The following is a 25,517-nucleotide window of genomic DNA, read 5'->3' on the forward strand; positions in this document are numbered from 1 at the left end:
TAAAAAATTAAATTAAAAACAAATGTATTTTTGTATTGGTGCTGATCATGCTACCTTTTCATAAACTTAAAAAGATTTGGAAGTTGTTTGTTGCGTTTGATATTAGTCGCTTGGCACCTAGCATGGTGTCACTATCACTGCCCGGCTCGCTCCCCAGATAAGTAAAATGACTGACTGACTTCTGGTATTTCTCAGTCTACTTTGATGGTGGCTTTTGAAACATTGATAGACATATATTGTGCCTATAGTCTGCCTTATTCACTAAATGAGCTAGAGGAGTGTAAATATATTTTTTTTAAATTGCAAGTCATATTTCATTTTTAGTAAATCATATAATAGTGATTTCTCTCTCCAACCTAGGTCTCGTTGTCTTTCCTTGTAAAGATAGTTCAGTGAAGGTTTGGCCACTGACTTACGTCACCTAAAAAGGGAAAACCACCTATTATTTGGTTTATCTGAAAATTTGACTAGTCACCTAGACTTAGAAAGCAAATCAGCTGCCCAGATTTGAGGTTCATAATCATAAAGAAATGCAATTTACCAGCAAGAAAAAAAATCATAGCAGCACATACAAGATATAACAATGTGATACTCTGGAACAGTAATAGTACTGTAAAATCTTTATTTTGGGTTTCTGCCATACACACAAATAAAAAAGAATGAAATTAACAATACCAACACTGAGCTCAGTGCTAGAGAAATAATTGGACTGTAAGATTGTCCACTTAACTGAAATTGTCCATTTGTGACAATGCTGAATGTACACAGTAATATGCAACCAATCAATAGATCCTCAAGTGACAGGATGTGCAAAGCAGCTGTCTTTCTTTTTCACCCCTCCTGTGTGTTGGTGCTCTCCACACACGAATGATACACTGGAATATTCTGACCATCCCTGAGTTGCAAGGTGACATCTCGGAGACACCAGCTGATACAAACCAAAAGAACATTTGACTTTAATTGACCAATTTCATACTGTGGTGATGTCAAGTATAAAAACACTAGACAGCAAGAACCAAATCATTTAGTGTAATTTAAAGTGGCTTTAAAAAGGTTTTCAGATGCAAACCTCTAAAGACACTTTCCTTGATGGCTTAACGGACCAAGAAACTACATATCATGGTTCTGCAACACCAATAAAATCCTGACAGGGTGATTGGCGTGTGATTTAAAAAAAAATTTTTTTTAAATAACTTGTCTTTTTCCTTTTACAATCAGCCACTTCTGCCTATCAAGACTGCAATTAGGTAGTCCTTCGCTAATCTCTGGTATTGGATCTAGATCACATTGCTAAAGAATTATCTTAGTTAGGGAGGCTTTGACACCACATTGTTACTGAATGTGATTGTTGATACAAGTATAGAAGCTCATAGGAGGAGGCAAGTATGCAAAGAGAATAAAATGACTCCATTTAGAGAAAGAAAGCTGTACTTCTGGGATACGCAAAGGTGTACCCTCTGCTCTTCAAAGTTCTGCTCCAAGCCCACTTTCTGAGAGGACTATCAATGTTAATCTGCCAGCTACAAATAACTTTTTCTCCTTCAAGTATACGTCCCTATGGGTGCTCCACTGTAGGAAGCACACCCACCTGTGCGCGCTTGACTGGAGAATGCAAAGCCATGTCCATGGGCCTGCACCAAGCAGACCCTCATGCCTCCATTGGCCTAACTGTGCCCATTGAAGTAGCAGGGCTGTCCAGAAAACAAGAACTCCATTTTGTGAAAAATATGTGAAGTTTCAGAATTTGTTTCCATTCTGATGCAGAACAGAACAAAAAGACCTTTCAAAATTTTGACAGAGAAAGAAAAAAACCCAGAATAGCCAGGAGGTTAGAGCACTCATCTTGGGATGAATCAGGCAGCAGGGACTTGCGTGGATGTGGAAGACCCAGCTTCAAGTGGCCTAACCATTGGGCTGCCGGCTATAGGGGATTGTTCACTCTCTCTGGGTTTTATCAGAAATTCCATCCTAGGGCTGAGAAACCTTTCTGATGAAAACTAGAACAACAGTAAATTAGGTAAACAGATAACATTTCTGCAGACCGTTTTGGTTTCAATCCATCAGCATTTTCTGAAAAACATTCTATCAAAGTTCCTGAGCAGCTCCAGTCAGCAGTAGCCATTAACTTAAGTGAGAGGAGTAGTGTCAGGCCAATGCTGATCACTTTTAAAAATCCCACACATACCGTAATACAATTAGGTTGCTGCACCTTTGTATGATGAATCTATAGTCTGGTCACTCCAGGTCCAATTTTCAAATACTCCTATTTTCAAAAGTGACTTTAGACACTGGGGCCTAAGTTTCTTCTTTAGAAGTGATCTAAGCTCTTATGTGTCTGTCATTTTTTAAAATATGACTTAGGAATCTAAGTCACTTTTGAAAATTTGACCTTCAGTGTCTTGTCATTGCTGTTTCTCTTTCTAGATTCTAGACTGTCTGCCCATTATCAAGAACCATGTCAGATAACTCAAGTATAATATAGCTATTCCCAACAATGGCTTATGCTGTTTTGTTTTATGGAGCACCTGTGTTTGAATCACTGTGATCTGGTTCAAGGACACATTCATGTCTCATCTATTACAAAATGGAACTGTCAGGAACCAACTATATTGCTACCATTTGCTTGGCACAAATGTGGCCAAATACTTGCGTGATGAAATTTTACTGGCATGAATGACAGGTTTCAGAGTAGCAGCCGTGTTAGTCTGTATCCGCAAAAAGAAGAACAGGAGTACTTGTGGCACCTTAGAGAAACAAATTTATTAGAGCATAAGCTTTCGTGGACTACAGCCCACTTCTTTGGATGCATATAGAATGGAACATATATTGAGGAGATATATATACACACATACAGAGAGCATAAACAGGTGGGAGTTGTCTTACCAACTCTGAGAGGCCAATTAAGAGGAAAAAAAACTTTTGAAGTGATAATCAAGATAGCCCAGTACAGACAGTTTGATAAGTAAGTATGCTCACAACTCCCACCTGTTCATGCTCTCTGTATGTGTGTATATATATCTCCTCATTATATGTTCCATTCTATATGCATCCGAAGAAGTGGGCAGTAGCCCACGAAAGCTTATGCTCTAATAAATTTGTTAGTCTCTAAGGTGCCACAAGTACTCCTGTTCTTCTTTTTACTGGCATGAATGTTTCTGGGAAATATATTTTAAGTTTGCACTGGGGTATGTTTGGAGAGTGAACTTGAAATTTATCTTAGAACTTGTCAAGACGAACAGTGAGTGTACGGCAAACTGGAGTGTAAATGTCTGTCGCAGCAGCATGCCACACACTGTCTGTGTGGACTCTGCTACTGCGCACTAAAAGTTCCCCAGATCAAAGTGCAGAATCAGGGTCCACGTGGACAGTTAGCGTGCTGTAGATTTACACCCCAGCTTGCTACGCACTAACTGTCTAGATAAGCCCTTACGTACTTGTATGGCCCCATTCACCTACTATCTGATACGCAGGTACTATTATCTCCTTTTTACAGATGGGGAACTGAGGCACACAGGGACTAAGTGACCTACCCAAGGTCACCTGTAGGTAGGTCGTGGCAGAGCGGAGATTTAAGCCCAGGTCTCCCAAGTGCTAGGCTAGGTTAGTACCCTAACCACTGAATTTTAAATTTGGTTTCCACAAGAATTTTCAACTACTCTTGGTAAGTCTTATCTAATTATGTAACAGAGACAATTCCATAGTGCCAGGTGCAACTAAGCAAAACTGCTTTGGTTTTGGAGATCTAACCACAAGACACAGGGAAAACTGAACTAACAAATGTTTTGTACCGACTTTCAAGAACAAATAGATGTGGAAACTGTAGATTGTTCAGAAATTCTTCAATCCGCAATAGAGATCAAACTTGCTGAATAAATTATTGGTTCCTAATTATTCTCTCAGTTCTGGAAATCAGTTTGGCCTTGAGAAAGAGGGGGTCTGGGTTTAATACTGAAAGCCCCACATCCACAACACAGATTAGTATCTTGGAGTACAAAGAAATTTCCATTTCACCCCAATACAGCCTTTCTTTGAACAAAGAGAGACCATATTAGCCAGGTACTTGAAGAAAATGAGACAATCCTTAGCTTACCTCACTGGGTACGTCTGTGCTGCCCCTAGGATGGAGCCTCCCAACCCTGCTAAACATACTCCTGGTAGCGGGGCTCAAGTTACCACGCTAAAACTAGCACAGTGGACATTGCCACTCAAGTGGCAGCTCTGGCTCTCAAACCCACTTGACCCTCTGGGTCTAAACTCAGGTGGCGAGCCGCAGTGCTCACAGGGCTGTTTTTAGCGCACTAACTTGAGCTCCACTAGCACAAGTCTGTTTACCAGTGGTGGAAGGCTCACTCCCAGCTGCAGTGTAGACATACCCATCGCGTCATGGCATTGCTGTGGTCTGAGAACAGCAGAAGATATCACAGGCCTGTTAAAATAACTAAGGACAATCAGTGTTAAACCTGGTGCCCAACTATCTTAGCATTTTTCTTTTTCTGTGAAGGGGGAGAAAAAGGGGGTAAATTAGACTCAGGGGGCCAATTATGTACTCCAGTTATACTGGGTTACAGTTAATAGAGGACCGTTTTCAGCACAAAGTTCTCAGTCTAATGTCCTCATCCTTTTGTATTCTGCGGATAAGAAATGTAAATTAGTTAATAGATATTGTCACTTCCATAATGACAGCATGTGAACACAATATTTCATAAGCTCTTCAAAGGCAGATTTCTTATTTCTATAATCTCAGCCATTTTGATGACTATAAACCAAAAATCTGGCCCTGCTGCCCCTGATTCTCCTCCTACCCTGAACACTCCACAGAGTAGCCTTTTATTCATACTCACCAGTTAAGGGAGAGGTCTTTTACTGAATTGGTATGGAGATATCCAGCTGATTTTGTTCCAGATACTGGTATCTTTAACTGCAGATATATAAAAGTTAGTTGAACACTTTCAATGGCTGCTGTTAGTGAAATGAATGTTTTATTCCTTCCTTAGTCAATAAGATAAAACTGAATCACTCCCACAATTTTAACATGGATACTTCAGCTTTTCAGCACTTTAGAGAGTTTCATTAAACTTTTTTAATGGGGTGTGAGTGTATCAATTTTGTCATACACAAATCGATGTTAAAAGCATGTTCTATGTTATGACTGCAGCCGTATAAAGAAAGTCACTTACTCTCTGAAATATTTGAACTAACACCCTTTCTTTGCAAAGCTCTAGGAGATCTATGGATGACAAGTATTACATAAGAGTTTATTATAACAAATACAGGCACGAAGGCTGGGATGGTCAAAGCTACCCTTCATTAAATTAATGGGAATTAGATAGTAAAATCCTGCAGCAGCTTTGAAAATTCTACCATTAAAATACTGTAATTTAATAAATTAGGCTACGGCTGCAGTATTGCATTCTGCTAAAACATTCAGCATGGCTGAAGAAAATAAATATGCTTTGTCTATTCTTGATAGACCATCAAAAATGACATCACCAAGCCTTCTCAAGCAGGTCTAGCTGGCAGGAGTTGGGCATGCTCTGGAGCTGGTACAATAGCCCTGGACCACGCTGTAGCAACCCACTCTGGCTGATGAAAGATCATTCACTGGTTTCATATCTCTGATGAAATAATGCTCCTCATCATAGAGGGCACTGAGTGACATGGTGGATAAAAAAGCAGTTGGTTGGTCAAAGGAATGAAATGTGACTTCATCCTGAGACATTTCAATCTTTGTAACATTCTTAAAGGTGACTTACAAAGGAAAAAATGAATTGGAGGTTGGTGGATCCCCACTTCTGATCTATATAAAGGAAGCTTGACATTTTTTGTCTATGCTTTTTATATTGGAAATTCAGCTCTTGCCTGGAAGACTCTAAGGGCAACTGGAGAACTAGGAAATTCATAACATTACAGATATCATGCAACAGGATCCTGATTTAATTGAAAGGGAAAGTGAATTTTATTCAGTCTGTTTAAAACTTGCTGCTTTTTATTTTCTTGGTTAACACCTTTAACTCAAATGCCCTACAGCCAGCTGGAAGAAGATATTTGTCAAAGATTCAAAACCCTGTGCTCCTTTCATTAATGGCTTTGAAAACTCTCCGGATGCATCTGAAACCTCTAGCAAAAGCAGGGAAGACCAGACTAAATACCCTTGACCTTCGGTTTTTTGTTGTTGTTTTTAAAAAGCCACTGGCTATCTACACCAGTGGTTCTCAACCAGGGGTACATGTACCCCTGGGGGTATGTGGAGGTCTTCCAGGGGGTACATGAGCTCATTTAGAGATTTGCCTAGTTTTACACCCGACTGCATAAAAAGCACTAGTGAAGTCAGTTCAAACTAAAATTTCATACGACTTGTTTATACTGTTCTATATCCTACACACTGAAATGTAAGTACAATATTTATATTCCAATTGATTTATTTTATAATATGGTAAAAATGAGACAGTAATCAATTTTTCAGTAACTGTGTACTGTGACACTTTTGTATTTTTATATCTGATTTTGTAAGCAAGTAGTTTTTAAGTCGGGAGAAACGTGGCGGTACGCAGGACAAATTGGACTCCTGAAAGGGGTACAATGGTTTGAAAAGGTTAAGAGCCACTGATCTCCACTGATACAAAGCCCTAGTGCAGACACAGCATAAAAAGTGACCTTTATCAGTCTGGCTTCACTCTGCTTCAAACTAGTGCAAGCTGTGCTGGAGCTAATCACACTTTACAGTTGTGCAACACATCCACACCAGGACTAACCTTTTCAAAAGCACCCTCAGTGACTTATGTACACAAGCTACATTGAAAGTCAATTGGTCTTAAATGCCTAAGTGACGCAACTGCTTTTGAAAATTGTATCCTCTGGCTTTTTTTAGTGGCATAGCTATTCCAGTAGCTAAAAACCCCAAGATAGGCAAGGCCTTATGTAAAAATAAAAAACAAGCAGAAAAAAATCCTTTTGGGTGGGGATGGCGAACCTTTTATACAGCATAAAGAAGCATCAGTGGGTGCACACACCATTTCTTTCCTGTATGAAACTAATTAGCACAACATGGAGGAGTAATTCTTGCTATTCACTCCTCTACCATATTTCAAATCAAGAGACTTAAATGCCTTTGAAAGTTTCACCCTAAGTGGGCAATGAACACTCATCTATGGGGCCTGTGCGCCTAAATCACTTAGTCACCTTTGAAAAATCTCCTCCTCACTCTCCTCCCCATCATTACTATACACTTAAAATCCATCTTTCAGAGTCCTGTTTCACTGGCAGGCAGGCTCACTGCTCTTACCTGTGCTCTGGCCATGTCAACGCGATTACTCTTGTCTGTCAGTCTGATGTTGTGAACTTTAAGAGGGGGGGCCCCCAGTGCCTCCAAGGCTACAGGGTCATTCTTAAGCTGCTCAATAGCCAGCTGATAATACTGTGTCCTGGCAAAACTTTCTAGATCAAAGAAACAGACCATTGTGGAAGGAAGTCAATATGGGGTTGAAAAAAAACAAATAAAAGGAGACCTAAGATACTTTTTTTTTTTTTTTAAACCAACTTCTGTTGGTGAAAGACATGAGCTTTTGAGCTATAACTTGAAGAACTCGGTGTAGCTCGAAAGCTCGTCTTTCACCAACAGAAGTTGATCTAATGAAAGTTATTACCTCACCCACCTCATCTCTCCTATATCGGACCAACACGGTTATAACAACACTTCAAATAAAAGAGAAGACATTCTCCTGCCCCGCACCCCCCATTTTTTTTATATATATAATAAAATATGCACACAGAAAACCCTCCAGAAAAATAATTCAACACTATAAATAGTAATAACCAGCCATGAGATACCAGACATGATTCCAAAATCTGAGACTTTTACATTTGTGGATTGCCAAAAAGAGAATCCCAAGTCTGCACTACCACCCGTTTCAGTGGTGACCGCAAACAATTCTAAATGTGGGGAAAACAACTAGATGGACAACTACTGACTAAAGATGATCCCAACCCCCTAAATCAGAAACGTCGCAGCAGAAGGAAAGTGTTGTTCTGTAGCAAATTTAGGTGAAATAGGCCCTGGATTTAAGACCTTTCAAATGTCCTGTACACGTAAGAGTGGCATTATGGGCAAGCTTCCATGCTTCTCTGACACTTGTAGAGCAGTAGGAGGTGCATTCAACAACATTCTGAATGGATTCTAAACTTTAAAGGGAATTCTGGAAAACATGTAGGAACTGAGAGAACTTCTTACATTACTCTAGGATGGCAGTAGCAGCTGCTACTACAGAACCTTGTATTTTAGCTTTAGGGACTTTTGCTTAAACCTTGCCTAATCCTATAACACAAGTGGAGGAAACATTAATTTTAAAAGGATATCATGAATCATATACAGTTATCACCATTAAAGTCAACGTGCTCCCAGTTACTACATCACAGTATGTGAAGTATCACAGCAAGGAAATACAGCGAAATAGTGTGGCAGCTGAGGTGAAAACTGGAAAATATTCTTTTCAGTGGTGACCAATGTATAAAATAGAGTTGTCAGGGTGGGGGGGGGGGGGGAGGAGGAGGGAACTAGTGGGCCTTTTAGTGCTAGAAAAATCTTGAAGCAAACTTTTCAAGCTGTGCATGCTGAGAGTGGGATTTTCAGATGTTCTCAGCACTGGCCTAGCTTCATTCCCACTGACTTTAATGAGAAGAGGGTTAGGGTTAGGCTAACACCAAATACTTTTGAAAATCCCACCCTGAATATCTAGTTCCTACCTTAGATTTAAAACAGAGGACCCAAATCTTTTGTTTGTCCACATCTTTATATTGCTCTGGGAGTGCAACGGGGTTGGAGGCTGTCCCCAGTTGACAGAGGCAGTTTTGTTGGTTTCTAGCCCAAGTTCTCCCTAGCCACTAATGAGGGCTGCAGCTGGCCATTTTCTGAGGGATGACAGCCTCTGAGGGCCATGGATAGCAGTCAGCCAGGCTGCTTTCAATACTTAGGGGGCATTCCCAGCATAGAAGCAGACTGAATCAGGAAGCTGCAGCCAGTCCCCCTTCACCCTGCTTCTCAGCTGTGCACAGTAGACAGTGGTATCTTATGACTATCTTGCCTGAAGTATTAACATAAATGCCTTAATGGGTGTGAACTTAGATATCTATAGCATGAACCCAGAGCAGGGGTTTCTAAAGGGCACAACAGTGGGCTATAAGGACTACTGTTTATCTCCTCACAGAGAGCCTGAAATTGGAGCTCAGTGGTTTGTAGTGACAAAAAGCTTCTCAATTATTGTGTCTGAAACTATTTCAGCATGACACAAAACTTAAATGGTGGGAGCAGTGGAAGCCTGGTTGGGTTGTTTTCTCCCTGGCACTGTCTTCGGGGCTCTGACAAAGCAAAGAGAATCTTTGTAGAAAAGGTCCAGAACAGGAATAGTTATATGTAACAGATATATAAGGAAGTGATGTAAACCACTGGGTACAGCAAAGGGAGAAGTCAGAGGATCCTAGATTCAAATGCTACTCAGCTATTCAATGTACAACATGGAGGAAGTCCCAGGACTTCCTTACGCTTCAGTCATCTTGGCTGTACACATGAAGATGAGGAAGGGGAACCAGAACTTCATTGAATCCACATGATTGGCACTGGTGCTTAGTTCTCCTGGGTTAACAAGCCTTTAAGGTTAGAGATATGAAACTGTATTAGCTTGCGAGTCAAATAGTAGCTTCTGTTTCTGTTTGATGCTAACAAAGAGGGTAACTCTCATTAAAGGCTGTACTTTAGTGATTAAAAGCCCAATTGGCCTGTAATCAAAATATCAAAAACATTATGTGGCTATCAACATCACACCAAAGCAATGGTCCTTAATAGGCTATGCATATTTCACTTGAACATTTCACCAGACAATGGTTTTAATGATGATCAATAGCCACATAAATTAAGTGGATTGTTAGCTAAATGATTTGGGAAAGGAGAAAGTAAATCTATGTCAAGGGACGTTAAGAGAAAATGCTAATATCCCTGTAAAATCCTCTCTATTTTAAAACATGTCGGGCTTATCAGTCTGCCTCAGCTGCAATTCAGAACTCAAGTGCATGAGTTGTCTGAAGTACAAGTTGGCTTTCCAATGTTGTCCAATTTGTTATTAAAATATGTCAAATGAAGGGAAGATTTCACAACTACTGAGGGCTTCAGAAAGGAGTTTGGCCACCCTTCCTGCAAATGACCTCAAGTACAAGGCTAGGCAAAAAGCAATATAAACTGATAGTAACTACAGTAGAACCTCAGAATTACGAGCGGACCAGTCAACTACACACCTCATTTGGAACTGGAAGTACACAATCAGGCAGCAGCAGAGACCAAAAAAAGGGAAATACAGTACAGTATTGTGTTAAATGTAAACTACTATAAAAAAAGGAAAATTTTAAAAAACTCACAAGGTAAGGAAACTGTTTCTGTGCTTGTTTCATTTAAATTAAGATTGTTTAAAAGCAGCATTTTTCTTCTGCATGTAAAGTTTCAAAGCTGTATTAAGTCAATGTTCAGTTGTAAACTTTTGAAAGAAAAACCATAACCTTTTGTTCAGAGTTACAAACAACCTCCAATTCTGAGGTGTTCAGAACTCTGAGGTTCTATTGTACAAGGGAAAGGCATGAGACCCCCAGGACTAGAGCATTCTAATAAATAGAAACAAAGCCTGTTGCTTCAGGACTATTAAATGTCTGGAAGTCACTAAAAAAGAAAATCAATTGCTTGAACTAATAACATTAATAATTCCCGGCCAATTAAGCAAGTAGATCCATTTTGAGGGAACAGCACCATAAACTGGATGTATTACAAACTGACCAGAATTCTAACGGTTCACATTTCCCTATTTAAGTGGTGTTCCCCTGCCCCTTCTCCTGCATTTCCCAACAACAACCATTTTTAAAATCCAATTGAGAATAGAAACCTTCATCTGTTTTTAAATAAATCCTTTTGAGACTAAAGTAACCATGTTTCAGAGAGAACCAGTATTGGAATTAAATAAAGCCTAGCCTACAAAATAAGGGACATTGAATTGGCAGGTGTGATTAATAAAATCTTTAAGCTCTGCTGCTGTTCCCTCCAATCCATGTTTATCAGAATCTGAACTATTCTTATTTGTCAACTGTACAAAGGGGAATGATGTGGAGAGGGCAGAAATAAGGTTGCTAATAGCAACAGGACTTACTTTGCATAAGATAATACATCATAGCACATCCCCCACCACTTAACAGCCCCAGATAAATAGCCATTTGCTGTAGTTTTCTTAAAGAGGCTGGCATTTTTCTCCCTAGGAAGAGAAAAAAAGAGAGACACACATTTATTGTATGAGGAAAACTAAGATTTTTTTTTTTTTTTTTTGCAAAGTTCTTTCAATATCCCAGCAAAATAAGCCGGAATGAAATCACTGCATGTAGCAATCAAGCTCTCTCTGGGGCCCCACAGTACATCCAGAGGAAATCTGTGATGAGAACTGGGCACCTAAACAGGATAGAATATGTTTATTCACTTCCTTTTGCGATGCCACCACTTCACTAATTGCCAAGAAGAAAATGACCTCCCTGGTGTGGCTGATGGCCAGAAACACAGCATATTGTTCTCAAGGCTTACCATACATACTCAGTAACACAGTGCAAGTATTCAGGCTTGAGAGGCCAGATTTATCCCTAGTGTAACTCCACTAAAGTAAATATGCTTGCACCGGAGTCAATTTGGCCAGAAGTCTTAAGCTACAGAGCCAAGCTACATCACTGCCAGTAAACATAATGTTGCTGAGATTTGAGTTTGTTGGGTTTTTTTTTAAGCCACTGGTAAACAGGAAGATTCTTGCAATCCTATTCTTCTCTAATCCTTTTCCTTTACCATCCTGCCCATTTGATGAGTCATGGTTGTTGTATCTGTCTGAATGACACAGCAGAGTAACAACTACCTCCTAAAGAGTCAACCTAGTAGAAGTTCTATGGCTTGGCTACCAAAGAGTATTGCTAAACCATATGGCCAGGAGAATCCTATCTAACACTCTTCCCCAGCTCACTCCTTCAGGCAGGTTGTGGCAGGATGGGCCATAAACAAGCATCTGAATAGCTGTTTCCTAAAGTGTTTCCATCACAAAAACGGGACAATGGACTGTTGCGGGGGAAACAGTCTGAACCTCATTTCAAATGTGAAGCAGTCTTGTTGACTGAAGAGTGTAGATGTCTGGAGTTAGTGTGGGCACTACTACTGGATGCTGTGATAAGTTATAAAATTAGTGGTCTTAAAGGTTTCAAGCCCAAACCTTTGCCCTGCTGAAACTCTGCAAATAGATTGCTTAGCTAAAGCTGTTTAATGAAGCATAGCACAAAGCCAATTACAGAAATATGATCAAGGCAAAGCCACTTAATACATCTTATGAAAATGGTCAGCATATCCCCCAAGAATGCATTAGTCAGACCTTGCATCATCTGAGGAACCATAGTTTAAGAGGGTGGAGTGACAAACAAAAGAACTCTTTCTCATAATGCTACACGCTAGTGTGTGACATCAGCATGATGTCTGGTATGTTCCCTGTCCTGCCTCAGAGATTGATTGTTTGCCTGAATTTCCCTATCCTATCCCCTCAAATTTTCTAGCTGAGGTAAAGGAGGAATTTAATAATTAACCCAGATATCACTTTTGTCTATTGCCTAATGTGCATAAACAACTTTTAACTGTGTATTGTTACATTGTACCATAGCATTTTAAAGTAGTCTTTGCCAGTTAGATCGCTACGTTGAAGAGTAATTTCTTATGCGGAAGAACTGTCCTGAAATCAGAATACTACATATTACTTTCATAGCCACAGCGCTCTACAAGTCCTCCTATAATATAAATCTTCAGAAGAGCCCTCTTAAGTAGGCAAGTATGATCACCATTTTACAGATGACGCAACTAAGGCAGAAAGATCATGTAACTTGAAGTCCCCATGAGGAACCAGTTTCAGAGCTGAGAACAGTCCCCAGGTCTGCACTCAGACCATTAGAGCATGAGAGCAATCCCAGCCTCTCCATCCTCCAACCCTGTCTACCCCACCTTTCCCATGCAGGCTGTTGCTGACTCTTTCAAAGAGACAATGGATTTTTGTTGGTTTTGACTCCCCTCTTCAACTCTTGTCCTTTTCCCCTGTCATTGCCACCCTTCTCTAGTTCCTCTGCCTGCACAAGTGACCCCCATCTCTTCTTCTTCTTGACCTATCTTTCCCCTAGTCTTGCTCACTTTTCCCCTCAACCTCTCATGCTACTCAAGTACCTCACAAAGAATGGAAATAATAAAATTCTTCTTGTTGAGAAGTGGTACTAGAGGATTCACAAGGACACACTCTTCTGAAAGGAAAAGCAGAACTTCTCCCAAATATACTTCTTAATGCAATTTTCTGCAAGAAATACCTCATGGTGTATGTCTGTGTAACTCACATCTCTTATTATGGTCAATGTGGTGTGTTGCCCAGTTGTTCCCATCAGCCTATTATGATGTTTGCTCAACCAGACGTACAATAAAGCTGTAAACTGGCCAACACTACCACTATTTTAGAAAAAATCTGTCTTTGATCTAGAAAGCTGATCATTGTGTAACATGCTGTGACCTGAGGCATTTGTTATGTCCCTTTCAAAACCGTGGCCTAGAAGTGTCAGGCATAATTTTCTTCTTGCAATGAAATTCAAGGTAATAGTACGCAAATGTTTGTGCCCACTAGGCACAGACGACAGCTTGCTGAGGAAAACAGAAAGACACTGAAATCTAGCACCAGTAAGCATCATAGGTAATAAACATCAGTCTTGCATAAACCTAACGAAGAGCTGTAGTCAAAGGATCTGCTACTTGCAACCAAAATGTCTGTGGTTCATTAGGCATCACAGTCTGATCAACTCTCAAACAAGTGTGATGGGGAGAGAGAGAGGCATTCATGTCAATTAACGGGATACTTATTTTATACACCTGCTATAATGTTCACCCTTCTTTACATCCAGTGGGTCTAGTTATACGTCTCTGCTAGGTCGCAGTCTACACAAACATTAACATTTCCCTTTTGTGAACTTCGAGGAAGCAAGAGGCTCAGCTGCTTAAATCTCACTAGTCTTTTAAAAGATGAGATTCACAAATGCCGTTTGGCAAGAGTGAATTATGAACTCAATAGTTACTGCAGCCCTCTCAATCACACCATCTATCTGAGGAACTTATATGCCCCCCCATTGGCAGAGTGTCTAAACACTTCACAATCTTTAATGGATTTATCCTCACAACACCCCTCTAAGTAGGGAAGTGCTACTTCCCCCACTTTACATATGGGAAACTGAGGCACACAGATTTGGCCGTGTCGCACAGGACCTGTGGGAGAGCAGGGTTTCCCAAATCCTAGCCTGTAGCACTCTAACCCATCCTCCCACATACATCTTGTCTGCTGTGATGATATATACCTGGGACAGTAAATTACAGTAGGAGATTCAAAAGGCCAAAGCTAGCTAGTTCTTTTTACTCCTGGGGGAATTCTGCACCACTACTCAGGTGCAGAATACAATTCAGTCAGCTACCATCTACCCTATAAGTGTATTAGACAGTAAGTTTCTTGTCATGTTGTCAACTGATGAATGGTGCAACCAAGGCATGCACATGCAAGAGGGCTTTTGGAGAGAACTTTTCAGTAGCAATTCAGGGACTTGTTTGTTGGGCAAACTACATCCTGCTGTACCTCTGTTCAGTGGCGAGGGTGTACATTTCCATGAAATTTTATTATTTCATTCACCAGGGGTTAATTTCCTTTCCCTAATCAGGATGACTACCTGTGAACTATAGGGTTAAAAGATCCCATCAAAACACTTTACACCCTTAAACAAGCAACAACTGGTGACTTTTTAAGTGTGATCTATAAAATGCAAGTGAGAAATAGGATTTTGGGTTCCCAAACATGTATTAAGATATGAATATTAACAAAGACCAATCATCAGGATTGTCATGCTAGTTCTGCTAGCTACCTGGTTTTTGCTAAGATTAATGGGGGGGAGGGGGAGCCATGCTTTATGGAAAGTAGCAAACAACCTGGGAACCCTGTGGTCTATAAAGGAATCTCAGAAAGCGAGAGAATGTACATGTCATTCACAGTACAGGGAGTAACAGTAACAAGGGGGAAACAATGAGTTTCTGAGAATCTGAGCAGGCCCTATAAGCACAGCATCCTGAAGTTAGGACATTGGCAATGAGTATTTTTACTCCCCTGTTACCAGCCATTTTCTATAAAGAGGTCTTCACAGCTAGGGTAAGAAGACCACTAAAGGGCATGTGAGTCAGCTTGTGAAAAACAAGCGCAGATTTCTTCACAATTGCTATTGAAAAGCACAAGTTCCAAGAAGACTGACACAAAAGGAGGAAGTGAACTACTTTGCAGGAAGAGTCTTTAATTTTAACATCAAGAGACAAGCTAGGCTGAGATTAATGCACATGAAAGAATACTGAATCTACAGTATCAAAAGAATGGATGTATGGTTCTCACCAGAGAACCAGTCTGAAAGCACAGTTGCTGGGCAACTTTATTTCACACAGTGAAAACATAATGTAAAGATACAGGCTCAGGAGGAGGTGGTGGTTATGGTTCGGTTTGAAGCTGAGACCGACTAAGGGTTGGAGTTCTATAGCACTGAAATATAATAAGCCCAGAATGGTGACAATTGCACAAGTTCATTTCAGCTGTCTCAAATGGTGGAATTCTCTCAAAAGCTACTGTTCTTATGAGACTTTGGCTTATTTTGAATCTGAGCTGGAGGACCTTTTAGAGAGAAAGATGTTTGGCTTCAGGGAGTCCCTGACACTTGAGGCGGTTTAGATTTTAGACTCTGATATATATGCACCTCTCTGATTATTTATTTAAGATCTTATCTTTCTATCCTCATTGAATTGGCCTAACATTCCTCCACAGGTGTGGTAGAGAGTAGCAGTGAAACAAAGGGCACTTTCACCAGGTGATGTGTGTGTATAACATCTTATTTGTACATGTCTCAGATTAAAGTCACTGAAGTGACAAAACTCGGAATCCCAGTTCTTTGGGGGCAGGGGCTATCTTTTTGCAGTATGTTTATATAGATACTAGCACAGTAGAGCTCTGATCCATGACTGGGGTTCCAGGAACTACTGCAATACAAATATAATAATGGAAGCCATCATACTGAAGACTGAGGGAGCAGCACAAAACCTAAAGTAATAATTGCTGATTAATTCTCTGACCTGCTCATTGGCCCTATACCTGTGTGGAACTCAAGCATAGATGTGCCATAAATCCAGTCAGCCAGAGGTTTTTATATTTGGAAACAGTGCTGTTTTAAATGAGCAGAGTGGCACCTGTGCTTTCTCTGTGGCCAAATGTTGAGATTTGAAGCATTTGGTGTCTGAAAATCAGGTGACTTATTTAGGTGCCCAAGTATGATCTGAGTGTCTAAATTCAGGAGGCTGAAGCTATGTCCTATGTGCTTTTTGTTTTGTTTTGAAAACCCCTTTGCCTCTTCAATTCAGCAAGTCTGAATTCAAACTTGATCAGGTTACAGATTCAACTTTTGTGAAAACAAGTCACTTAAGTATGAAGGACACAGAAGATCAGGGAGATGGCTGGGAAACACCATACATCTCCTCACGTAGTTCACTCTTACCAGTTACTGACAAATTCAGCTTACCCAGAAGAATGAGATGGAAATAACTGTCCATGACTCTTGTAAGACGAAACAGTGAGTTGTTTGGTATGTACAAGGCAGCTGGGTCTGATCTGGTTTTTCTCCCAGTAAATGTCTGGAGACACAGGGCTTCAGAGATGGTTTGTTGATAATGCCCACAAAATACTTTCTTTCCCAGTGTTGTCACTAAACAGGGGAAGTATAAATAGATGCAATAGGTCTGTTTCAACAGTAATATTTTAATTCACAGTTTTCCACATATCTTCACTGACATTGCGCTAGTGCATTTTGAAATGCAAATGAAGCCGTTGCACAAGTTATTTACCTTGAGTTTAAGTTTACAGTCACTTAAGTTTACAGACAATCAACATGAAGAGTAACAAGGGATGGGTTTTATTATTATTATTATTATTATCATTTCTTCCCCATCCCATTTCAGGAGGAGTATTTTGACATTTAGAGAGAGAGATGCTGACTTGACTTTGAAATATTCTCACCAGGATCAGTCCACAGACTCTTCTATAGAAGCTGAAAATGCTTCCAAGGGAGCTGTCCATCTAACAGGGAGATAAATAGACCCCTATCAGTGAAAGGATTGTGTGCTGTTTCTGGTGAATTTTAGTCTATTTTCTGCCTCTATCTCTAGTTAATTAACTACACAAACTAGAGCAGCCAACATAATTATTAAGAATTCATAATAGCCACCCATCCCACTCTTGTCAAATCTTGCAGATATATTTCACATCTAGGGAAATGTGTCTAGAGAATGTGTGTGTTATGTGGCTCAACCAACTGGCATGTCTGCTTTCCTTTTCTTTCCTCTCAGCTTTCTGTATTCACACCATTCTGCATGTATTTACTCCCTCCCTAGACTACTCTTCTATTCTGTCCTTATTGGCTTTCTCCCATTTCTCAGACTTTTCCTTTCTTCCAGTGCTACCTATCCCCCTTTCCATTCACTGCCGTGCCTTCTTCCCTCCTTAGTCTTGCCACGCCCCAGGTTACCCTTCTGTAAAATGGATTTTGTTTACCTCAATGGGGACAAGGGAGCCAAAGAACCAAATTCTTCTGGGTTTTTCTCCCAAATCCTACTGATACACAAAGGTTCCATCTCTAAATTTACAAAGTGCTTTCAGATCCTAGGATGAAAGGCTTATGTACAGATTAGAGCAGGGGGGTCCACCGTCGACATTTCTGAAGATAAATGCATCTACTAGTCACCCATATTGAAACAATATGGATATACCTTAAAGACCTGAAAACATGATGTGTTACAGGAGAAGCAGAATAATTATAGCTGTAGCGTGACCCATATTTGCTGTTGGAGAATGGCATTATAGGTTAATACCTACTAATCTGTCATTAGCAGTCCTAATTGTATTCCTCTGTTTAAAAAAAAAAAAACACATTAGCTTCTTGTGTTTAAAGGTGAATTACAAAAGATTTAAAGAGTAAGATTTCAGAACAGGAAGAAAGTACCCATTGTAGTCAGATTTAAAAATGTAATTGGTATGTGTACTTTAACAATATTTGAGATGTTTACCTGAGAAGTCTAAGGTGCAGACTTCCTGGTTTCTCTGCAAGCATGAGTGATATCACAAGAACCATACTCAAAACTTTGAAAGAATCCTTCTGTTCTAAACTCCTAATTTAATTCCCTAAATGCCCATGAAAACTGAACAGATACCAACTTGCCAGGTATGTCTATCACAGAACCAGTGAATCATCCCTGCCACATATTGGCTCTAACAAGAGCTGGAGTCAAAGCACAGCTCTCAAATTACCATAGAAAACTTACTTAAGAAAACAGTGATTATGTTACTTGAGCAACTATCTTGTGCTGTCAATATGAGAGGAAAAATATTGCTTAACAGGAGCTTGAGAGAGATGGTCTGTTGAGCAAGGGACACTTTCAGAATGTGATGTGTGCATACATCTTATTTGTCCACAGCTCCCTAGAATATGATCACTGAATCTGCAAGACGAGTGATAATTTAAGAGTTTGTAACTAATTTCTGAGTGAGAGATCAAAGAAACTGCAGTGCCTGGAATGCACTAATAGCTATTTAGTTCTCAGATCTGCTCGCTGACTAGCCATCTGTGTCCAATATACTGATATGCTACATACACTGAAAAGTTTCCAAAATTAAAGGCATTGAGATGCATATCTTTTTAATTCAGCCAATACAATCCCAATATGGAAAATATATAAACAGAAAAGTTACTGTAAAATGATAAATTTTACAATAAAGAGCAAGAAAAACTGAAGAAATTAAAAATCACATATTTCTATTAGAGAAGTGCCCAGAAGCACCAACAAAAGATCCTGACTAAAGCTGGTCAGCAACTATCCAAAGAAACAGCTTTTTGTTGGAAAACATGGATTCATCCCAATCAATATGTTTGATGGAAATGTATCTATTTAGATGAACTTCCTATGAAACACAGGCAAGGGTCTAACAGAACCCTGCCCAATTTGCTATGGGAGATCCCAGGGTTTCCAGGGTCCCTGCTATGGAGCCAGGAAACCACAATTCAATACCTGCTAAATCTATTAAGGAAAAAATAGGATTTAGCAAAAATAGAGCTTAAATATACTGCAATTTAAAAAGAAGTCTGAAACACCAGCAACATGGCAAGATTAATAGGGAACGTGACATAGAAACACACTACTCTAAGCAGAGAAGTACCGACGCTATCATATACTTAGAAAATTCCTCTACAACCTCAGGTTTTTCATTCAGACAGACTGAAGTTGGGAAGCTCATAGACTGAGCTTGTGAGATCAGATGTGGAGGTGAAAAAGGAGCAGGAAAGTGGCAAGGAAACTGCCCCACACACGCCTGATCATTTTTCACACACTCCACATCTGTTGTCAGTACCTTGACTTAATCTAAAGAATGGCATAACTTCATTCATGTACCGTGTAAGGAAAAGGGCGTGTTGGTCGCACAAAAGGCAGCTGGTTCTGAGTCAGCTTCTCTCCATAAAAAGGAAGCATTTCAGAAATGTATTGTTACATTATTTTTATGACCTCTTAATTAATTAATTGAATCTTAGGTGCTTGTGTGGCCTCAAATACCACAGTATCTAAGCAACTCACAATCTACTACACCCCTATGAGTTAACTCCCCATTCGCAGATGGGGAATTGAGACAGAGAGAGACTGGGATACATCTATAGGGCTAGTGGGAGCGAGCCTCCACCCGCATTGACAGACCCAGATTTGAGAATTTATTCTAGCGATAGCTACGTAGACAACATTTTTAAGTTGCAACTTGGGCTACAGCTCAGGCTCTGAAGCTTTCTCTCCCCCTCCCCCCCCCCCAGGCTTGGATGGGGCAGGGTTTCAGGGATGGTCAAGGAGCAGGGTGGGTGGATGGAGAAGGGGTCCTGGGGGGCAGTCAGGAATGAGAGGGGAGGCTGGATGGGGCAGCAGGGGTAAGTCAGGGGTGGGGGTTTCTGGGGGCGGTCAGGGAGGAGAGGGGGTTGGATGGGGCAGTGGGGGGCAGTTAGGGGTGGAGGGGTCTGGGGGCGGTCAGGGAGAAGAGGGGGTTGGATGGGGCAGGAGTCCCGGGGGCGAGAAGCGGGGGGGGGGGATCGGATAGGGGGCGGGGGCGGGCCATGCCTAGCTGTTTGGGGAGACACAGCCTCCCCTAACCAGCCCTCCATACAATTTCTGAAACCCGATGCAGCCCTCAGGCCAAAAAGTTTGCCCGCCCCTGCACTAGCCCATCCTTCTTCTCCTGAAAAGACGCTTACCACCTTGTGAAAGAGGAGCCTTGCTGAACAAAGACAAAGTCCACTTTCTATAGTGAAGTTACATTAGGCAGATGGGGCTGACCCACAGCTCCTTGATGGAGCTATTACAATTTTTCCCCAGCCCAGGATCTGACCCATAACACTGTCTACAATTTTTGAGACGTCGTCTACTTCAGAGATAAAATGTGCTATTTATTATGTATTTTGATGTGCTGAATTCAAATATGACAATTAAAACAACTGATTGGCTACTGTTTCTAAGATATATATTTAAGTTTTTACATTTTATGTCTATGTATATTGTGTAGATAGTAGAGTTTTAAGCATAAATTGCAAACTGAGGTCTTTTCATGTGTTTATGGTTGCTTTACATGATAATATTTCACCTGTCCTGTTTATGTAACACTTTAAAAATCAGCAAAAGGGTTATATAAATAAAATTTATTATGAAACAAAAGGCAAAAAAACTATTATGTACATAGTTTAGTCCTATTCAGTGTCTACTCGGCGCTTCTTGGCTTGTCTCTTGTATTCATTAAATGGAGCATCTCTTGTCACTGTCCAGCAATAGTCTGCAAGCATTGATGGGCTCCATTTGCCCTGATAGCGTTTCTCCATTGTTGCAATGTCCTGGTGAAATCGCTCGCTGTGCTCGTCACTCACTGCTCCACAGTTCGGTGGGAAAAAAAAATCTAGATGAAAGTGCAAAAAATGTATCTTTAGTGACATGTTGCAACCAAGGCTTTTGTATGCCTTGAGGAGGTTTTCCACCGACAACCTGTAGTTGTCTGCCTTGTTGTTATTTCCGAGAAAATTTATTGCCACTAACTGGAAGGTTTTCCAGGCCGTCTTTTCCTTGCCACGCAGTGCATGGTCAAATGCATCATCTCAAAGAAGTTCACGAATCTGAGGACCAACAAAGACACCTTCCTTTATCTTAGCTTCACTTAACCTTGGAAATTTTCCACGGAGGTACTTGAAAGCTGCTTGTGTTTTGTCAATGGCCTTGACAAAGTTCTTCATCAGACCCAGCTTGATGTGTAAGGGTGGTAACAAAATCTTCCTTGATTCAACAAGTGGTGGATGCTGAACACTTTTCCTCCCAGGCTCCAATGACTGTCGGAGTGGCCAATCTTTCTTGATGTAGTGGGAATCTCTTGCACGACTATCCCATTCGCAGAGAAAACAGCAGTACTTTGTGTATCCAGTCTGCAGACCAAGCAAGAGAGCAACAACCTTCAAATCGCCACAAAGCTGCCACTGATGTTGGTCATAGTTTATGCACCTCAAAAGTTGTTTCATGTTGTCATAGATTTTCTTCATATGGACTGCATGACCAACTGGAATTGATGGCAAAACATTGCCATTACGCAGTAAAACAGCTTTAAGACTCGTCTTTGATGAATCAATGAACAGTCTCCACTCATCTGGATCGTGAATGATGTTGAGAGCTGCCATCACACCATCGATGTTGTTGCAGGCTACAAGATCACCTTCCATGAAGAAGAATGGGACAAGATCCTTTTGACAGTCACGGAACATGGAAACCCTAACATCACCTGCCAGGAGATTCCACTGCTGTAGTCTGGAGCCCAACAGCTCGGCCTTACTCTTGGGTAGTTCCAAATCCCTGACAAGGTCATTCAGTTCACCTTGTGTTATGAGGTGTGGTTCAGAGGAGGAGGATGGGAGAAAATGTGGGTCCTGTGACATTGATGGTTCAGGACTAGAAGTTTCATCCTCTTCCTCGTCTGACTCAAGTGAGAATGATTCTTGTGCATCAGGAACCGGCAGTCCTTCTCCGTGGGGTACTGGGCGTATAGCTGATGGAATGTTTGGATAATGCACAGTCCGCTCTTTTTCTTCTTTGACACACCTTTCCCAACTGCACCATGCACCATGCAGAAGTAACAATTGCTGGTATGATCTGTTGGCTCTCTCCAAATAATTGGCACTGCAAAAGGCATAGATTTCCTTTTCCTGTTCAACCACTGCCGAAGATTTGTTGCACAAGTGTTGCAGCATATGTGTGGGGCCCACCTCTTGTCCTGATCTCCAATTTTGCAGCCAAAATAAAGTGATAGGCTTTCTTAACCATAGTGGTTATACTGCGCTTTTGTGATGCAAAAGTCACTTCACCACAAACATAGCAGAAGTTATCTGCACTGTTCACACAAGTACGAGGCATCTCTGCTCACTTTAGCTAAACAGAAATGTGTCCCTTTGCAAAATCAAACACTGACAAATAAGAGAGCACGACACTGTATGATTTCTAGAGCTGATATACGGCAATTTGTTCAGCAGAGTGATGTAAGCTTCGTTATGATTGCATCATCCATGACTTCTAGGAATAACATGATGCAATTCATATCATGTATGACGCAATACCAGCTTCAGATTGCATCATTCATTGTTTTGCCTAAAAAGCAAGTACTGTCCAAACCCAGTCATAGATCTATTCATAGATCCAGTCAAAGATGTATTTTAGTCATTTCTGGTTTAAATTGAGATCCCTTCCCTTTATAACTCACTTATCCTCCGCCATTCCCAAGTCAAGGGTCGTATATACTGACCCAATAGCATATCTTGAAAACTAGAGCCAATCAACAATTTTAAGCATCATTTTTGTTCTCAGTGACCCAGAATTAGTAAAGTTTGACTACATTTATTTCAGAAGCATTTTAGCTGTAGAGCAGTGTAATCTAAAGTACTACAGTCCTGTTTCGGGGTCTGCAAACAGCACCGCACATTCTTAAATATTGTTAGCGGGTAAGATTTTCAAAAGTGGCAAGTGATTTTGTGGGGCCCCAGTTTGTGGGGGTTCAACCAAAGATATCTTAAAGGGGCCTGATTTTCAGAAAGCACTTAACAGTTTGAAACTAGGCCTTTGACACTCTCTCAAGTCAGGTACCCAAACCCAGTTGCATCCGAATGGGCTAGCTAATAGCATTTATTATTCCCCTTATATCAATGGCTATAAAACTTCCAAGCATTTGTTTCTTGGGTTTTAAATGTTTGTTCATTATAAATTCCAATATTTACAAATAAGTTTGTGCATAAGGTGTGTTTTTACTCTGTTCCAAAAGAACATTTAAGTGAGCTGGAAATCATTCCTTTAATTACAGTGGAAGAGACTCATCCCCACAGACATCCTAAATTGAAGACTGTACAGGAAAGACTTTGTTTTCCACTATAAGAGATAAATATTTCCATATGTATGTTTTCTTATTATTCATTGTCTCCTGTTCAATCCCATACTGCCATCTCTGCAATCCTGCGGGTCCAGAGAGCTGAGATGATGATACCATCACTATAAAAAATGTTGTTTTAAAAGATCTCAAATTAGATATGAAACCATTTGATACACTCACTACAAAAAAGAAATGTCTGTGTCCCATTAAGTATTACATCTATTTGTGCCTTAGGTAATTCATATGGGGGAAGTAGGGGTTGGGCAGGGAGCTGTCAGAACTCCTGGGTCTTATTCTCAGTTCTGGTTCTGACTGACTCACTGTGTAGCTCTGACCAAAACCTTAGCCTTTCTGTGTCTTTGTTCCCATGTGTAGAAACAGGCATTGCTTACTGTTGGGATGGTGAGGCTTCTGTGTATGTAAAGTGCTTTGAGATCCTAGAAGGAAATCCTTACGAGTGTAAGTTGTTTAAGTATAATATGTACATTATAAAGGGACACAACTGCTTGCTTCAGCAGCAAAATATAATAATCGCCCATGGAGGGGAGAAGGAAATGGGACACCTTGAAAATAAAAATCAAATGGCATGGAGGTGTGTTATTAAAGGAGCAGAATAATTATAGTAGCTGCAGTTTGTACTTATTAAAGAACTGACAAGCCTGTTAACACTTTGTTACTAATCAGTGACTGTTTCTTAATTGTATTCCTCCGTAGACAGGCACAAAGGCAGAGGTGGTGGAAACAGTCACACCTTCTTTTAAGTCAGTTTGGAAGCTTAATGTTTGTTTTTCATCGCTTGGTAATCTGTTTGTGTACTTCCTGCTAGTATCTCTTCCAATTGGTTCTTCCCTAATACTATAATCAAGCTCTTATATAGAACTTTTTCATCAGCAGATTTCAAAGCTCTTTACAAAGGATGTCAGTACCAGGAGTCCCATTTTACAGATGGGGAAACTAAGGCACAGATTGGTGACCTGACTTGCCCAAGGTCACGCAGTGGCAGAGCCAAGAGTAGAAACCAATTCTCCCCAGTCCCAATCCAGTGCTCTAACCAGTGGGCCACTCTGCTCTAGCAACATAAGAAATAGCAGGCCATATTCAGACATGGTACAAGTAGGAGCAACTTCATTGAAGCCTCAATTGATTCCAGTAGAGTTCATCTGTTTATATCACAGCAGAATTTGTTCCACTGTGTCTTGTCTTCTTACTGTCTGAGTTTATGCAGATGACAAAAGAAAAGGGGGGTGGGGGAAAGCAATTGTTTGCCTGCTTCTTCAAAAAAAAACATACACACTCTAAAGTAGACAGATGCCTTAAGACCAGATCCAGGGCATCAATTCATCTTTTGGGTTCAGCTGAAGCATATAAAACACTCTCAGGCTTTGCTCTAATGGTTTTTGACACTGTCAGGCTCCCTTCAGTGAACTACTGCGTTGTAACCAACTTGACAGCAACTATTGTTCTACATTTATTAATACCGTATGTGCTATCTTCAAAATGACATGTTCCAAGGCCAGACCTCAGCTGTGCTCAGCTCTTGCTGCAACAATGCAAGACAACTGTGCAGGCCTCCTGCTGATAAAAATAAATAAATAAAATTAAAATAACTGTTTTTTAAAGTGCGACTGACATATCTTTTTAGGTTCAATTGCTGTTTTGAGGTAATTTCTTCCCAGTGCCTTGAAATTCTGAGCATCTCTTCTTATAAGTTTTTTCTTTTTTGGCTTCTCAAGGCAAGGGTTCTCTTCAGTCCTTTCAGGGTTTGTTTGTATGTTTGTTTAAATAAATTCAAGTTCCAGAAATGTGAATCTACAAAATAATTAAACTTCAGAATATTTTTACTCTTTTATTTTAATGTAGATGCTTTTCTACAAGGATCCTAGTCTCTGCTACAGTCTTTTTAAT

General features: G+C 40.4%; 1 protein-coding gene across 3 annotated transcripts in view; it reads right to left on the reverse strand.

Moving 5' to 3' along the window:
* Positions 1-580: 580 nt before the first annotated feature.
* LOC117872614 (cytochrome c oxidase assembly factor 1 homolog) overlaps positions 581-25,517 on the reverse strand; it is a 68,270-nt gene continuing 43,333 nt past the window's right edge. For 2 of the 3 annotated variants that reach the window (XM_034761264.1, XM_034761265.1), the window contains exons 3-7: positions 16,663-16,845; positions 11,178-11,279; positions 7,283-7,434; positions 4,842-4,918; positions 581-928 (exon numbers count right to left, since the gene is read on the reverse strand). In XM_034761264.1, coding sequence (XP_034617155.1) covers positions 832-928; positions 4,842-4,918; positions 7,283-7,434; positions 11,178-11,279; positions 16,663-16,693 — 459 coding nt within the window. In that variant the 5' untranslated portion in view covers positions 16,694-16,845 and the 3' untranslated portion in view covers positions 581-831. The remainder of the gene's footprint in view (positions 929-4,841; positions 4,919-7,282; positions 7,435-11,177; positions 11,280-16,662; positions 16,846-25,517) is intronic. The other variant, XM_034761266.1, reaches the window with a different exon arrangement.

The sequence above is a fragment of the Trachemys scripta genome, chromosome 2 (genome assembly GCF_013100865.1).
Source record: "Trachemys scripta elegans isolate TJP31775 chromosome 2, CAS_Tse_1.0, whole genome shotgun sequence".
In the NCBI taxonomy this organism is placed as follows: Eukaryota; Metazoa; Chordata; order Testudines; family Emydidae; genus Trachemys; species Trachemys scripta.